Below are 17,409 nucleotides of genomic sequence, written 5' to 3'. Positions count from 1 at the left end.
TTGATCATCATTTTAGTACATACATCAACTTTATATATAAACGTGGGAAAGAGGGAGAGAATATTGGCTTTGGAAAAATACCACTCCTTAAATATAAGAATTATATATTTAAAAATTATTAATTTAATTAAATAATTATATTAATATTTTATTAAAATTAAAACATTTAAATTATATTTTAAATTATAGAAAAGACATAAGAAATTACTGCCAATTTTACCTTTATTTTGGCCATTAAGCTCTAGGACCAGTTTCACATCAATATACAAACCAACATGTCCCACCAAATGTAAAATATATTGAAAAATCCCAAGTTTCTCAAGAATACAAATTAAAAAAAAAAAAGAAAAAAAGGCAAAATTTTTATTAACTATCAACAGATTTTTATTTTCCTTTTCTTATTTTTTACTACTACAATCGAAATGTAACTTGAAAAATTACATATACAAATTGCAATTTGCTATAACTAATCTCAACAATATCCAAAGCCATCATCATATATTTTATGAATCCTCAAAATAAAACATGTACATACCCGTCATCCAGACCATACTTTCCCTTGAACCTCCGCCAAAAGGAACTTGAAATTTGACAAGGTTGACAATTAATGGCCGCTATCAATTAGCCTGTTGTAACGGCTCTCTTTTTTATGCTGATAGAGGGCCTTCCTAAGGTTTATCTCCTCTCTGCAGAGACCAAACAGTAATTCTCAACCTAGCATAAAAGCTTTGTAAAATTGCAGAATAATTCAGAAATCAAAGTTATAAATGGAAAGGAAGAATATGGCCAATATATTGCAAGTAAATCTGTAGATCATGCATAACTTAAGGATGCCTTGTAAACAAAGACGCAAACAATTATAAAATCAACTTATTCCTACTTGTGTCAGTCTATCCACCCAACAGGTATATTTCCCTGTCTATTGACCTTTTTGTGTTTGTTTGTACTTAATTACATGCCTACAGAAAAATTGAAGAAAATTTAAAGAAACCAAAATTTAAGTTTATAAAGAAAAAAGTTATAGCACAGTTGTGAAACGCAAGCCTAAGGCGCAAGGCACACCAAGCACAGGCCAAGCGCCTTAGAGAGCAAAAGGAGCACAATGTGTTCTCCAGGTATGGAAAAGGCACCCCAAGAAACCGAAGCACACAATAGTGTGTGCAGGCATTAGGAAGTCCAAAAAAAAGCCTCATGCATCAGTCTGCGCCATACACGCCCAAGGGCGTTTAACACTAGGCCTGGCATACCCAAGGGTGTGTTGCACATTGAAGGAAGAACAAAGGATTCGCAAAGGCATGTAGATTGAGGATTTGCATGCCCAGAGGCATGTTTGCATCGGAAGGCAACCCAAAGATGCATTTTAAACGGTCTCTTACTTCCAAAAGACTTCCCATTCAATTCCAAAGGTCACTGTCTAGAGAGAGAAGAGTTTTGGAGGGAAATAAAAAATGAGATGGGTGTGAGTCTCGGGGAATTCAAATGTTAGTTAGAGTTGTTATAAAAAGGGGATGACACATATATAGTGATATATATGAGTTTTATTAAACCAAACAGATGTTCTCTCCTATTTCTTTCTCCTTCTCAGTTCTTCTTTACAAGATTTGAGTATTTATATATAAAAAATTAACCTAAATTAGAAATATTCATGATAGAAATAAAATCTCTTAAATCAAGTCTAAATAGAATCCCAAAGATTTGAATCCTCCTAATTAGAAACTTTCTATGTTGGTCAATACTCTCTCTCAGTTGATGCATAGATATCACACATGTCCAACTTGCAAACCAAGAAATGATGTAAACACATCAGCTAGCTGTTGATCGGAAATCACATAATCTAACCTCAAGACACCATTTATTAACTTCTCTTTAATGAAGTGTCAGATCAATTTTTGTGTGCTTCATTCGGTCATTTTGAACCGGATTGTGAGCTATACTGATGACAACTTTATTGTCATAGTATAAAAAGAGTTTGTCCCTCTCCAATAGTTTCAATTCCTTCAACAATCTCTACAACCATAGGAGTTCATAAATACCTTGCGCCGTCCCTCTATATTCTACCTCAGCACTTGATTGAGCAACAACACTTTGCTTTTTGCTTTTCCAAGTGACAAAGTTTCCTCCGATAAGTGTACAATACCCACTAGTCGACCTTCTATCATCAAAGGATCCAGCCCAATCTGCGTCTATGAATGAATGTATGCGAAGATGACCATGTTCAGAGAATAAGAGACCTTTTCCAGGAGCAGACTTCAAGTATCAAAAAATGCGAAAAACAGCTTGCATGTGAGACTCACGAGGATCATGCATAAACTGACCGACTAAGCTGACTACATATGCTATGTCTGGTTGAGTATGTGAAAGATAAATCAGTCTGCCTATATCCACTAATATACGCTCATATCCACTGATTCAGCAATCCCTGCTTGTAGCTTGTGATTGCTCTCAATGGGAGTTTATGCTGGTTTGCAACCTAATATACCGGTTTCTTCTAAAAGATTCAGAATATATTTTCTCTGAAAAATAAAGATTCTCTTCTTTGACCTGGCAATCTTGATTCCCAGGAAATATTGCAGTTTTCTTAGATTTTTAATTTTAAACTCCTGAACCAAAAGTTTTTTCAGTCGAGTCATCTCTTCAGTGTCATCCCCTGTCATTACTATATCATCAACATAGACTATAAAAAGGATAATTTTACCCTTGTGATGTCTAATAATAAGGTATGGTCGTTGCTCTGTTGATAGCCAAAGAAAATCATAACTCTACTGAATCGATCAAACCAAGCTCTGGGTGACTGCTTCAACTCATACAAAGCCTTCTTTAGCCTGCACACCTTTCCTTATATTTTTTCATCAGCAAATCCAGGAGGAATTTCCATATATACTTCCTCCTCCTAATCTTCATGGAGGAATGTATTTTTCATATCAAATTGTTGTAGATCCTAGTCAAGGTTGATAGTACAAGATAGCAATGCTCTGATTGAGTTCATTTTGGAAACAAGAGTAAAAGTCTCCTCGTAATCCACTCTATAGGTTTGAGTGTATCCCTTGGTCACTAGTCTAGCCTTGAATCTTTCAATTGATCCATCCGCTATGTGTTTCACAGTGAACACCCATTTGCAACCAACAAGTTTCTTTTCAGATGGGAGAGTGACAAGCTCCTAAAGTTTCTTTTCAGATGGGAGAGTGACAAGCTCCTAGGTCTCATTTTTTGCCAGTGCTTTCATCTCTTCAATCAATCCTGTGGAACAGACACAGAGGAAATAGACAAGGCAAAGACTCTATAGGATGGAGACAAAGAATCATAAGAGAGAAAGTTATAAATAGAGTGCTTTGTGCAAGATCTAACTCATTTTCTTTGAACAATTGATTTATTTTAGATCATCAAAGGGCTCAAGATTTAGGGATGACTTACCAGATGGAAAAGAGGAAGATTCATGACACTGACTAGGCTGTACAATGGCTTTTTTTGCTTCTGTTCTGTTTCTTCTTGAGTATCTTTTTAAATCTGATTTATCAAAATGTCCAATTTGATCACCAATAGTCTTCCCCTATATAATAGTCTCCTGATCACCAATAGTCTCCTCCTGTATAGTAGTCTCCTTTAGAGTAAAATGTTCTAGAGTTATAGGAATAGGAATCATCTCTTCTCTCTCATTATCCTCCCCTGAAGAGGTGATGGAGTAGTACTAAAGGAAAGTTCAGTTTCTCTAAACGTAACACTCATACTAACAAAGTATTTTCTAGATGGAGGGTGTAACACTTGTAACCCTTCTGTGTGGGAGAGCACCCAACAAACACACATTTAATAGCCCTCGGATCGACCTTCTCACCTGTTTTAGTATGAACAAAACACGTGCATTTAAAGGTGAAACAGTATAAGCATTTTTCTCTTGTAGTACCTCTAAAGAGCTTTTAAAGGTAAGAGCTTTTAAAGGTAAGAGCTTTAAGAGACATTCTATTAATAAGATAAGCTGCGGCTAAGACTGCATCTACCCAATAGGTTTTTGGAAGGTTCATGGTGAAAAGGAAAGATCGGGCTACTTCCAATAGGTGTCTATTTTTTCTTTCAGCAATACCGTTTTGGACACTAGTATAAAGACAACTAGTTTGATACAGTATCCCATTAGACTCTAAATACGCAGAAACGACCATCCATACGCTCTGTACCATTATCAGTTCTCAAAACTTTTATCTTAGCATCAAATTGAGTACAAATCATCTTATGAAAAGATTGAAAGCAAGAAATCACATCACTTTTTGCCTTTATCAAATAAATCTAAGTCATGCGAGTGCAACAATCAATAAAAGTAACAAACCAACGATTACTAGATAGTGAGACCGTTTGAGTAGGTCTTCAAACATCAGAATGGACGGTCACAAAATAGATCAAATTCCTTTTGTTAAGCGATAAGTGGTTATTGTATGCTTAGTATACTCATAAGTACCACAAACTAAAGAACCGCATTAAGTTTTGAAAAATAAATCAGGATAAAGTTTCTTTAGAACAAAGAAGGATGGGTGTACTAACTGTAGATGCCACTGTATGATTTCCGAGTTGACATCCTCATTTCTTCCAAAAAGAGTCTGAAGTGAATTCAATTTTTTTTTTCCTAGAGGTTTAAGTAATTATCTTAAAATATGTTATGAAAACCAAATTTTATTGAACTTTTTATAACCTTTTTTTAGCCTCATGTCACTCAAGCATGCACCTAGGCCTAGCACTTAGACTCTATAAGCCAACTATTGAATTATTCATAACAATTTCAATTTTTTGTGCTTTGTCACTTGGACGCACGACTAAGCCTTATGCCTAAACTCCATAGCCACTTGTTGCGCCTTGTGCCAGTAATAATTGTGCTAATAGCTACCAAGCAAAGCTAAATATCCATACTTATTTTGGATTTGATTAGAGAATTTAGGAACAATATAGCATTTACAACAGCGTATTTTTTGAGGATGTGCAGGTGGTCTAACATATCAAGATATTCACCACTTGCCTATTAGCATAGTTATCAAAGGCACAAGAAGCACTAAGAAATCAAGGGATCCTAAAGCCTTGCACAAAGCACAAATAATGATGATTTTTTCCACGATGCATCCAAATGTAAATTTCATAAATTGAGACACAGCACGGGCAGAAGGAGCAAAGCACATTCGTGCTGTCACAGCAAGTGGCAGACAGCTCCTAGTTTTTCTTCCACCTCCTTTATTGCACTGACCTTCCTAAGATGCGCCAAAACCTTGGTTCACCTAGGAAAACTTGGGTATATCTCTCTAGCAAACTCACCTTTGAATTCCACAGGCACAAGGCACCTGCTATGCCTCGGGCGTGCCTTTGATAACTATGGCTGTTATTTTTAGCCAATAATTGGTAACTATTGTTAAGACCCATTAACTTTTTTATTTGTTAATTGTCGTTCATTGTTATGTGGGTGCTAGAAATATCCTAAGTGATAATTATAAAACTTGCTTCCGGAATGTTAACTTACTGCTATTTCTACATGAATTGCATTTTTCAAAAAATTTATACACACATTTTTAGTTTTAGGAGATAAACCATTAGAAGGATCTACATTTCCTATTAGTATTATTTATAATATTAAGACATTAATTTAAAGGTTTTTAGCATAAATAGAGGTATATAAAGCAATGAATATAATAGAAAAATTAATCTAATAGCACCTTGAAATTTAATGTAAAACAGAAAAATAATTTTTGTATGCATATAAACTATAGCTCTATGATTGATACTCGATGAAAATAAAAGCTTTTTTCATCACTTTCCAATATATAAGATTTTTTAATTATTTATTTTATTAATTTTATAATTATTTTATTATCCTATAATTTAAAAAAAACATTCAATTAATTTCTATTTTATCAAAATAATTAATTTTTAATAATTATTCTTATATCTATATTTATTCACACAGACGTAACCACATATGAGGATGTGATAATTCTTTTAAGTTCATCTAGTGGTCCTAATAGTGGTACATCGAAAGCAACCTAAAAAACTTCATCTAGCTGTTGGATACGATTGCTTTACAAAATCAACTATAAAATTTAAATATGAATTAATTAATAATTAAAGGAATAACGTATTATTTAATAATATATTATTATTAGATAATATGTTATTATTTTAATTATTAAGAATTATATTTAAATTTTAACAGTTAAAATTAAATATAATTCTTAATAATTAAAATAATAACTTATTGTCTAATAATATTATATTATATATCAAAATTATTGTTTTTATATTTTTTTAAAAATTATTTAATATTTAAATGTGTTATTTTAATATTAATAATGTTTTCCTTTACCAACTAGATTGACCCTATTGGGCGTCAAAAAGCTATTAACTAACACCTCCCCTCCCCAAACCCACCCCACCTCACCCCACCCCAAAAGAAAATGCCCCTAATACCAATAGTTAGACTTCATAAGAAGAAAAATAAGGTTAAAGTCAAACTCACAAGTTCTAGATTTGAAATCAGGAAACAGGAATTAATTAAGAAAATAAAAGTTAAATTAACTACTTTAAAACAAAAATCAATATGAACCTGAGGCAGCTCCGAAGTGAATCATAATGAAGAATAGCAACAATTTTTCGCTTCCTTTCCTTCAAGGAGCCTCTACATTGCTTAACCACAGGCAATTGCTCGATCCCTTTTGCCTCCATTAGCTCATTTGCAATTGACAAATTGGTGTCTGGATAGCAGGTTAAAAGCCCACGACTTTGGCCTCTGTAGCTTATCCCTCGAGTACACACAGAGGAAACAAGACACATATTTACCTGTATTAAACAATGATAAACACCTTGTATAATATTTATGAGTGCAAAAAATAAGTTTGGAGCAAGATAAAACTCAATGTATATGGCTTTGGTTCACAATTAAACAGAGTGGATGGGCAAACACCTATGCCCATAATTGGTTCCAAGTGTGCGGAGGGAGATGCACACGGACACAGATGAAAGGAGGGAGGCTGGGAGAGAAAGAGAGTTGAAAATAACAGTAACCGGTAACATCATGTTCAGTCATAAAGCAACAGTATCATTCAAGTAATGAACCATGAAATATAAGCTCCTTCCTTACATCTGTAACTGTTGAATCAACTATGAAGGCCTCATCAGACTTAACAGACAGCCGCTTAATATCACCATATGTTAGTATGCCTTCCAATAAATCCTCATCATTAACCACAAGCACACAATTCTGCTTGCTGTTATGCATACACTCTACAGCTTCTTTCAGAGTTGTGCCAAGTGACACCTTTACATAATTCTTTGACATGGCCCTGGAAACCTGGCATTAAACACGGACATTTTTCTCAGGTTACATCTCAAAAGGGCAAGTGAAATACAGATGAAAAAAAATGGATAATTAGTGATAAGTCAGGCATCATTCAAACCTTCAGATCTTCCAAAACCAGATCTTCAATGGTTGCATCATAATCAGAAGTAACTCCCATGATGGAAAGTTCTAGATCATCTCCACCTTCAATTCTTCTCCAAACTTCATTTATGTCTTCAGAGTTTGAACGAGAAGAATAACCCCTTGTCAAAACACGGGTATCAGATGTTTCAGACTCTTTTGCCTGGTTGGCCACAGTAGGAACCCATATTGCTAATCCAACAGCCCCCTACTCACGATTTCAACAGGAGACAAATTAATATCAAAATAGCTCAAATTTTCAGATTCTGAGTCATAAAATGTTACACATTACACAAAGCCTGCTCGATGTAAAATACATGACGTTTAGAAGAACCGCGAGAATTAAAAGGGCATATCTGACAATGGCAACGAAACCTTGTCATAAAATAAACCATTTAAAAAATATATATAAATTTATCATTTTACAAATGGCAAAATGTGAAAGAAAATAAGTAAGGTTTCTTTCTGATCAAGCACCCCCCCCCCCCCCCAAAAAAAAAAAAAAGGCAAGGCACGTCATCTCTATAATGCTCCCATGATATATGGCCCTCTTTATTGCACAGTCCAGGCTTATTACAAAAAGTTTCACCATGCAATTTTGTAAAAACACGATCTTTTTAGTGGCCAAGGTGAAGATGATTAGGAAAACTTTAAGACTAGACTAGCAAAAGTGACGACCTTTTTTTTTCGGAGCAGAGTATATTGACATGGAATACATGGATTGAACAGCATCAAAGCACCTCGTTTCGGGGTTTTTAATAGAAAGTGTTAAAAAAAAATTATTTGAGGGAGGGGCAGAAGAAATTATTTGAGAGATAGGGGAGAAAGTTGTCATATCAGCAACGGAGGGATTTTCTAACAAGCGACAGGTTGCGCCGCCTGTCAAACAAGCACAAAGCTTTTTTGAAAAAAAAAAAAAAAAGGTCTATATTATCTGCCAAACAAAAACTTGCGTTGCGTCTGGCAGAAATCTCTGCCAGACGACATGCAAAAGAAAATTTTAAAAACGCTAGATGAGACTGACAAACGGGCGGCAGGCAGACAAAGACATGCGACAGGCTTTGTTATTAGAAAAATATTAAGATTTTTTTAATAAAAAAATTAATAGTATTAAAATATATTATCACAATATAATTAACTTTACTTTTGTATTATATATAATTAAAAATATTTTATTATAATTTTATAATAATAAAAATAAAAAATAAAGAATTTAGAAAAATTAAATATATTTTTTATAATATAACATTAAATATTATTAATATTTAAAAAAATTACAATAAATTGCAAGTACCCTAATCGTACTGTGCACAATATACAAACCTAAAATTAAAAAATTTATGGTTGTAACTTAAATTGGGTCCACAAATTTTGTGGCTTTTCATATATATGATACGCATGCAGAACTTTATTTTTGAACGTTGGGACAGGGAGGTATAATTTTCTTTCATTTTTTATTTTATATTATTATAAAAATATATTTACTGTTTATTATATTATATTATAAAAATATATATTATAATAAAAATATAATTTATTATATACTATAAAATATATTTAATTATATTATAATAATATATTTTAATATTATTAATATTTTAAAAAAATAAGAAGGTACGTCAAGGACACTTGCTAATTTTTTCTTTATAATAACAAAGTGTGCTGCTTGTGACGAACAACAGGCTTTGTCTGACTGATGTGCGGAAGGTTGCCAGTCTCGTCTGGCAATTGGACAATTCATTCTAAGAAGCAGAAGTATCTGCATAATTCCTTGACCTGATTTTGGTAAATCTAGACTGCCTCTACTTATGAGAAAATGTTGAGAAATTTGTGAAAGAAAAAAAAAATACCATGAGGGGAAGGATTATCCTGTAGTCTTTCGTCAACTCAAACAGAAGGAGAACGGATGTCAGTGGCACTGAACAAACTGAAGCTAAAGTAGCAGCCATTCCAACCTACATCAAAAGATTTTTGTATGATTTAAATCAACTCAAAAAAAAAAAAATATCAAAGAGTGAGAGATGAATATCAATAGTCCTATCTTAGGAAGTTATTATAATAAGACAGAACACCTTACCAATGCATATGCCTGTGGATGACCAACAGCAGCATTTTCAGGAAGGGCTGAATTGATTACTTCAGCAGCTGAACCCCCAAATACAGCACCGATAGCAGCACCAATCATCAAACTCGGTGCATAAAGACCACCTACAAGACCTGAACCCTTGCACAGGGATGTAGCCACAACTTTGGCTACTGCTAGTTGGGTCAGCAACCAGATTCCTGGAGCTGAAGCACTCTTCCCAGTATGCAAAATTTCTTCAACGTTTGTGAAACCCCAGTACAGTGTCCCAGGATACTTGAGAGCAATTATCCCAGCACCAAAACCACCTAAAGCAGGACAAACAACAGCAGGAACGGCAAATCTTTCCTTGACATACTCAAATGACTTTGTGAACCAAGAGACCAAGCGAGTAAAGGCCACACTTACAACTCCACATAGCATGCCCAAGATCAGGTACAAAGGTAATTCTGCAAAACAAGGGAAAATATATGAAAAAAGGAGAACAAAAGAAACACAAGAAGACAGCAAATGCATTGACATTATAAATTCACTCATGTAGTCATCTTCCAAAGTTTGCTGCAAGGCCTTTACAAGAAGATATCACAATTTTTTCCCTTTGACTCTCTTTTTCTCTAGGTACAAAATGAAGTGGGGGAGGGGGAGGGCAAAGAGGACACAGAGACAAGAGGAAGAAGAAGAATGTCAGTTCCATAAAGGATATTGAGTAACTAAAATAAGGAATATAGATAATGACCTTAAAACGTGTAACAACTCTGCTAAAGTAGGGGACTAAATCAGTTTATCTCAAAGAATTAGACCACTAGTATTTCCAAGTGGACTATGGAGTTTAACAATCAGACACACACATATATGCATAGAAAACCAGGACTCAACACCAAAAAGCAATGTGAAAAAATATTACCAGCAGCAGATTTTAAATCATATGGCGGCACTGTAAAGGCCGATTGTGTACCAAGTATGACATTTGATACAGTTGACGATATAACAGAAGTCAATATTATCATAGCAGTTGTAAATGGAGGTGAATTTTCAGCACGCCGTGGCCTTAACACAGTTTCAATAGCAAAGAAACAACCAGCAACAGCTGCATTGAAACCTGAAGGACAAAAAAGGGAAGAGAATGAGAGAGAAAAGCTGAACACTTCACTGATAAAGAAAATTTTACGAAAAACAAAAGCAGGAACCATCATTATTTCTGACTTGACTTGACTTAGGCACCTCTATAAGGAACTCAGTTGCAATTGCTGTCTAAATTTATGTTTAAAGAACCCTACCAAATAATTCATTGGTACTTGGTAGAGAAGATTTAATGGAAAGAAGCAGGACGCGACATTTTTTCTTAAGTAGCTTACATAGTGCACCCACATAGACATAACTATGCAAAATAAACAATATGAATAATATTGCAAAGGAATTCAATTGTATTAACTAGAGATTATTGTGTTACATCCATAAGTTGAGTACGTTAGGTACTTTGGAGGGAAAAGGAAGTTGAACAACAGTTAGTTGTTGGATAATTTTGAAGGGAATATTGAGTTAGTTAGAAATGTTACAAGTCAGCACAAATTTTCAGGAGCAGTTACTGTAGAATTGTATAAAGATGATGATCGGAGAGGCATTCTCAAGATTCAATAATGAAGATCATCTCTCTCTTAATATTCTTTCTCCTCTCCCCTATTCTATTCTCTCTTTCAACCCGATCCATTCCTCTTCTTCTCATCCCTAATTCTCTTCTTTCTCACCTCAAATTCAGTCATCTACATTAGAATTTGACAATTTGACATCAGAGCCAGTTGTGAAGGGCAGATTACTGGAATTTCGATCAGTGGATACCGCAAGAATGACAAGATCTGGAGAAGTTTTGCAGGAGTCTCGAATGGCGGACATGGAGGAGCAGATTAGAGTCTTGCAGGAGACCTGTGTAAGATCTATGATTAATTTTAGTGTAACCAGGGAGAAAGAGTAGATGAGAAGAGAAGAGAAGAAGTAGAAGGTGAGAATGAGAAGGATTAGAAGAAAGAGATGAGAAGTGAATTGAGAGCAAAAAGGGGGAGAATCTGTTATTGATTATTCTTCAATGCCCATACAGAAGTTGTGCTTTATTTATACAAGAATAGGGACTGCTCTCTAACTAATTCTGTTATAACAGCTTTTCCCTCCAAAACTCCAGCCGTCACTGAACTCCTTTCTTCCTTCTTCTAAAATACATAACATTACCCCTCCCCAGAGAATCTTCTTGACCCAAGAAGTTTGAAATTCAAGAAATTGAGAAGTGATGAAGTCTTATTCCTCCCAAGTAGCATCATCTTCAAGTAAGCCTTGCCATTTACTAAGACCCTGGAATACTTGCTTATTACCCCTGTCAATAACTCTGGTCTGTAAGACTAATTCTGGGGCACCAGCACTGTGTCTTCCCTGAAAGTGGGCAAGTCTGTCAGTACCACTGCCTGCTCTCCAACTTTCTTCTTAAACAAGGAGACAGAGAACACAAGGTGTAGGGAATTTGTAGGAGGCAATTTCAATTTGTAAGCCACTAAACCTATCTTAGCTATTACTTCAAAGGACTCGTACCACTTTGTAGGCAGCTTAAAATTTTTTCTCAAGGCTAAAGAGCTCTGCTATAAGGTTGCAGTTTAAGATATTCCCAATCTCCTATCTCAACTGTCTTTCAGTTCTCCTTTTGTCTGCATATTGTTTCATTCTTTTTCAGGCTGCCAGCAACTTCTCCTTTATAAGTCTAGACACTTGTTCCTTGTCCTAGATGAAGTCAGCCACTGCTCCTACCTTTGTATCATCAGAGGCAGGAAGATTAAATGGCCTAGTCAGTAACCATATAAGGCTTCTGTTGAGATACTTTATGTAAATAGTCCAAATTTGTAGTGACTGTGTGCATAATTAGGTGTTTAAATTATGTGATAGGATTGAAATATGATTAGACTATAATTAGAGATTTGATTTATTTTATTTTTTATTATATATTCTCGTAATTAGTATATACACTGAGGGGAATCATAAGCATCTTTCTCTCAAAATCTTTTCTTTTCTCTTTCTTTTCATCACTATTTTATGGTATCAAAGCTAAGCATCTTGACCTATTTGTGAGTGGCAGATCTGTCACCTTCATTTAGAGATTTACTGAAAGTCAGCTAATCTCACCGCTCAGACCACTAGTCTCGCCTGTCTCCAATCAGCACCTCCTTGAAGCGCTGTCACAAAAAATGCCGCAAGCACCTTCAAGTGCGGCCACCCTGTTTTTGCCTTCGGTACATTTGTCAACGCGTGACCTTTATTCAGCGACCTTTTCACACAGGCAATCCTACCCCCAAACTCATTAAAGAAAGGCGACTCCAGCCCACCTGCTCCGATCACCGGCCCAGCTCTCCTTCACCTACCTTTCGCGAACAATAACTTTGGGACTACTGTTCACGTCCCTGAAGCAGATTCCTTTCCTCTTTAAACTCTCTATCAACATGTCTGAGAAACAGGTAACCCTAAATACATTTCACATGGCTCAATTAAATAGAGTACACCCACGTTCCAAACTGGATTCAATAACTCTAAATGAAGCAGAGTAGAATATCTACAGTTCCGAACTACTAAGCAACAGCCTTCTTCAAATATTGCTCATTTTGATAATTCATTTGCTTATCTAACCAAGTCTTTTACTCATTGATTCATAGATCCTAGACTCTAATACTTCTGATCATATTTATGCTAATCACAATTTTTTCTCTACTCTTATTCCACCTTCTACACCATCTAAAGTCACATTAGATTGTTCACAAACTCAAGTTAAAAGGATGGGTAATATACATCTATTTCCCTCTATTCCCTTGACTACTATTTTATTCAATCCTGAATGTCTATACAACTTAATCGTCAATAACAAATTAATTAAAGATCTTAATTGTTCAATCATCTTTACTGTTGAATCTATGGTTGTACAAGAATTGAGGTACTGAAAAGATAATTGGAATAGGATATGAGTCACAAGTTGTATCATTTTTTCACTTCCAACCCTCCAATTGCTTTTGTGTCTACTACTTCTGTTAAACTCATTCATAGTCGTTGGGGACATCCAAGTCTGAACAAGTTATAAAAACTGATTCTTAGTCTCTCTTCCTTACCTTCTTTAGAATATGAGTCTTATCAACTTGGGAAGCAAAGTCAAGCTTATTTTCCCAAGTGAGTTAACATTAGGACCACTTCTATGTTTAACAATGTTAATTCGCATATTTAGAGTTTGTTTTTGCCAGGAGCATGATCATGAACAAAACATATATATCCAAATCCGTAGGGACAATTGATTAGAATTCTGGGTAGGAAATAGAACAGAATAAGGACTTTGATGTTGCAAAATAGACGAAGGCATATGATTAATCAAGTAACAAGCAGTAAGGACAGTTTCTCTCTGAAAATGCAACGGAACATTGTGATGTAGGAGTAAGGTACGGCTATTTCAATCAAATGCCGATTTTTTCGCTCGGCAATCCCATCTTGTTTTGAGGTATGAGAACAATAATTATGTTGAGTAATTTCCTAAGTAGACAAGAAGTGAATAAATGAGGAAGACAAATGTTCCCTTGCATTATCACTTCATGATATCTTAACGAGAATATCAAATTGATTATGTATTTTAGTATAAAATTTTTGAAAAATAGAGAACAACTCAGAATGATTCTTTGTTAGAAAAAACCAAGTGCAACGACAAGCCCTATAACTGAACCTAGAACCCTGTAAATCCCTTTTTAAAATATAAAAAAGTTAAAAATACTTTAATCCACTTCAAGCTCCACATTTCTTAGAAAAATCAAGTTTGAGTCCAAATTTCCACCAAAATAAAATTTGATGATCCTCATTCCTACTCCTTCCTCTCCTTCGTTACTATTTCTCCCCCTCATTGTCACAATTAATTAAGGCATTGTAATTGTGATGCTAGCAGCCATTATCATATTCTCTACAATCTGTAATAAGGTTATTATTATCTTCCGAGCTGCTAGTGAATCTTTTTCTTCTTTTCCGACATTATTATCATCAATAAAATACCTGAACATAAAATTCCAAAATAAAGATCGCCAGTTACCACGGTAAACCAAGAGGCCAGGAAGCAAAAGTACCCCAATCCAAGACATTAGTCCTAGATCATGGTACAATGGGGGCGGGATGGATGTAGGGAAATGCATTTTAGGTTATTGTGGGTGTAAAAGTATCTAAGAACTTTACACCCATGAATCCATAATTTAGAGGTTAACAAACTCCTACCCTCCTATTAAATGATAAATTAAAATAGATGAACAGCAAACTTTCCTCAAATTTCTCATGCATGATTGGTTAGATTTCCGGATTTCATCCATAAATGGACTTCCACTGACTATTACAGCAACCAAATAAAAAGACAACTGATGAACTTAATTACCAATATATCAACAAAAACAAATATTCTTCAACCATTATTCATCCTAAACATGAATATAATAAAGGTCTTTTACTTCAGCTCATGCTTAATATTAAATATATAAATGGACTCATGTAAAAGTATGAATGAACACAAGGGCAAATAATATTATACCAAAGCAGAGAATTCAACATAAGGCTTTTGAAGTAGCAGTTGTCACTGACAGAAAATAACCTAAGACCAATCAAACATGAAAAGTATACATACCTGAAGCAATCCCAGATGCCGCACCAGCTGCGACAAGTGCAATTTCCCTTTCTTTATTGTTTTCCATCATTAATACAAGTCCGTTGGCACATGATTTTCCAATATCTACACTAGGGCCTTCAGGACCCAAAGAACAACCAGTACCTAGAGTAACAGCAGCCTGAAAGGCCTTTACCGTGGGGAAGACTCCAGCAACCAAATCAAGGCCTTGTGTTTGGGGAGGACTGGACTGTCTGATTTGTTCCAATACTTCCGCTAAGCCATGCGCCATCCCAACAAGAACTCCCCCAAAAATAGGTATCAAAAGAATCCGATGCCAGGTGTCAGCCAACCTCTGTATACGGAGCCATGCGGCACCCTCAGTAGGAGTCCCAGCATAAGACCATTCATGTATTAAGTGAACCTAAATCAGCAGTATCAAATATCAGAAAAAAGAAATTTGAGAAAAAGGTAAGTGGAACAATACATGTAAGATAGGGAAAACGACCAGCAAATCCATGCAGGATGATAAAAGAGAGATATGTAAACATACAACGCCCACAGTTGGCATAATCAAACAAGATAAGAATAAAATCAAATCAAATAAGGTAAATTACACTAACGCGATGCATTGATGCATGCTGGCATAGTCTACACACGGCACACCAGAATTAACAGGCATTTGGAAAGCAATTGCTTCTTTTTTCGCCCCTCGAACATAAATCAACAGCATTTCCAAAGTAAAAAAAGCACATAGCAATTACAATCTATATGATATAAGATTGATTTAACTGAAAAGGGGACAGAAGCACAAATTAAAAGAAGTAAACCAGGAGCGCAGCTACTACAGGAGTTAAGAAAGAAGCTTACTTTGGACAAATGGGACACATTTCAATAGGAGTAAACAAATCCCAACAAAAAGAAAATGGCCACAAATTTGAATTGTTTGTTTGATGCTAAACATCCTTAGCAATGGATGAAGCTAAAGGACCTGCTATTAATCACACATTCTACTAATGTCAAATGATGTACAATCTGATCTGGACATTGAAAACATGAAAAGGGAAAAATTCTGCTGAAGTGTTACCATGAATTCATTGATTGGGTTGCAGTCTCAGATCCCGATCAACCAAAATAATTATCAATTAACATTCTATAACAAAAATACAATTTCAGAAAAAAAAAATATATGGAAATGAAGAAAAGTACTAACCGCTCTAGTAAAAGCAGCGACACAGAGACCGGAGGCGAGGCCAAGAAGGCAACCAATAAGAAGCATCGCCCACTCAGGAGGTGCGCCATCCCCAAGAACATCAGCATCATCATGGCGTCCGCCAAAATCCTCATGATTACGATTATGATTATACGGATGCTGTGAGATATCTTTTCTAATATCTCTATCGATAAGCTTGAAACCGGAGAGGCGACCAGACAAGCTGCGATCCAAACGTTTGAGGAGATCTTTAATACCACCGCTTCCTTCTTTCTTTGGACTAATAGTCGTATACGTAATCCCTTTATCTTCCAAATCTTTGCCGCTGCTGCCGTCTTCGTTTTCATGTCTGTTACTAGTCGACCTCAATAGATGATTTTCATCACTGTATTCTCCTGTATCTCCTCCTCCCATCTCTCCCTCTCTCAAAATTCTTCTTGCTCTGCGCGTCACTTTCACAATGTAGCAATTGGCTCTGTGAATCTTCTCTATTTTTCCACTTTGTTTGATATGAAGCTCCTACTGAGATCGCGAGAGACCGGCGGAGAAGGAGGAGGAGGAGGAGGACGGAGCACCAAACAACGACGTGATTGGTTCTACATGCAACACAGGATCCCAGAGAGACGACCAATTGCCGTAGTTCTCAATTTTCATTTCCTACCAAATCAAAATCGAAGAATTTGTATTTTTCCCCCGACTCCTTGTTGCCAGATGGTCAGTTATATCTGACTGGACGACCTATGACAGCAAAAAGGCTAATTTAAACCTTTTGCTCAGATTGGATTAAAAATAAAAAAAACACCTTTGCTTAGATGAGAATATTTTAAATGTGCCATCATTCGGTCAAAATCGAACAATCCTTTTATTTTCGTCAACCTATTAATTAGTTAAACGGTTAAATTCAACAGAAACTACGTATTCTTCATTTGAAATTATGAATTTTATTTAAAAACTTAATTTTATTTATTTATTCTTTATTAATTTTATTTAAAATAAAAAGGTAATTTTTCTAATTTAAAGAAAAATTG

The 17,409-nt window shown here is 35.2% G+C and overlaps 1 protein-coding gene across 1 annotated transcript; it reads right to left on the bottom strand.

The window, feature by feature from the left end:
* Nucleotides 1-335: 335 nt before the first annotated feature.
* On the bottom strand, nt 336-17,099 carry LOC110617992 (chloride channel protein CLC-f). Its single transcript, XM_043952394.1, has 9 exons — nt 16,382-17,099; nt 15,190-15,592; nt 10,429-10,623; nt 9,519-9,973; nt 9,292-9,396; nt 7,419-7,649; nt 7,103-7,312; nt 6,569-6,801; nt 336-686 (listed from the first exon to the last, which is right to left on the bottom strand). Exons 1-9 carry the CDS (start codon nt 16,793-16,795, stop codon nt 605-607), a joined length of 2,328 nt encoding a protein of 775 aa, XP_043808329.1. The 5' UTR covers nt 16,796-17,099; the 3' UTR covers nt 336-604.
* Between the last annotated feature and the right edge of the window lie 310 nt (nt 17,100-17,409).

This window comes from Manihot esculenta, chromosome 1 (assembly GCF_001659605.2).
Source record: "Manihot esculenta cultivar AM560-2 chromosome 1, M.esculenta_v8, whole genome shotgun sequence".
NCBI classification, from domain to species: Eukaryota; Viridiplantae; Streptophyta; class Magnoliopsida; order Malpighiales; family Euphorbiaceae; genus Manihot; species Manihot esculenta.
This window is presented reverse-complemented; position numbering and strand designations above follow the sequence as displayed.

Excerpts from the sequence above, each read along its gene's own strand:
- LOC110617992 (XM_043952394.1), bottom strand. The coding sequence starts at position 16,795 with ATGGGAGGAGGAGATACAGGAGAATACAGTGATGAAAATCATCTATTG. Across the intron at positions 9,974-10,428 it reads TGATTTAAAATCTGCTGCTG|AATTACCTTTGTACCTGATC; the intron begins GTAATATTTTTT and ends CTTGTTTTGCAG. Across the intron at positions 7,313-7,418 it reads TGGTTTTGGAAGATCTGAAG|GTTTCCAGGGCCATGTCAAA; the intron begins GTTTGAATGATG and ends GTTTAATGCCAG.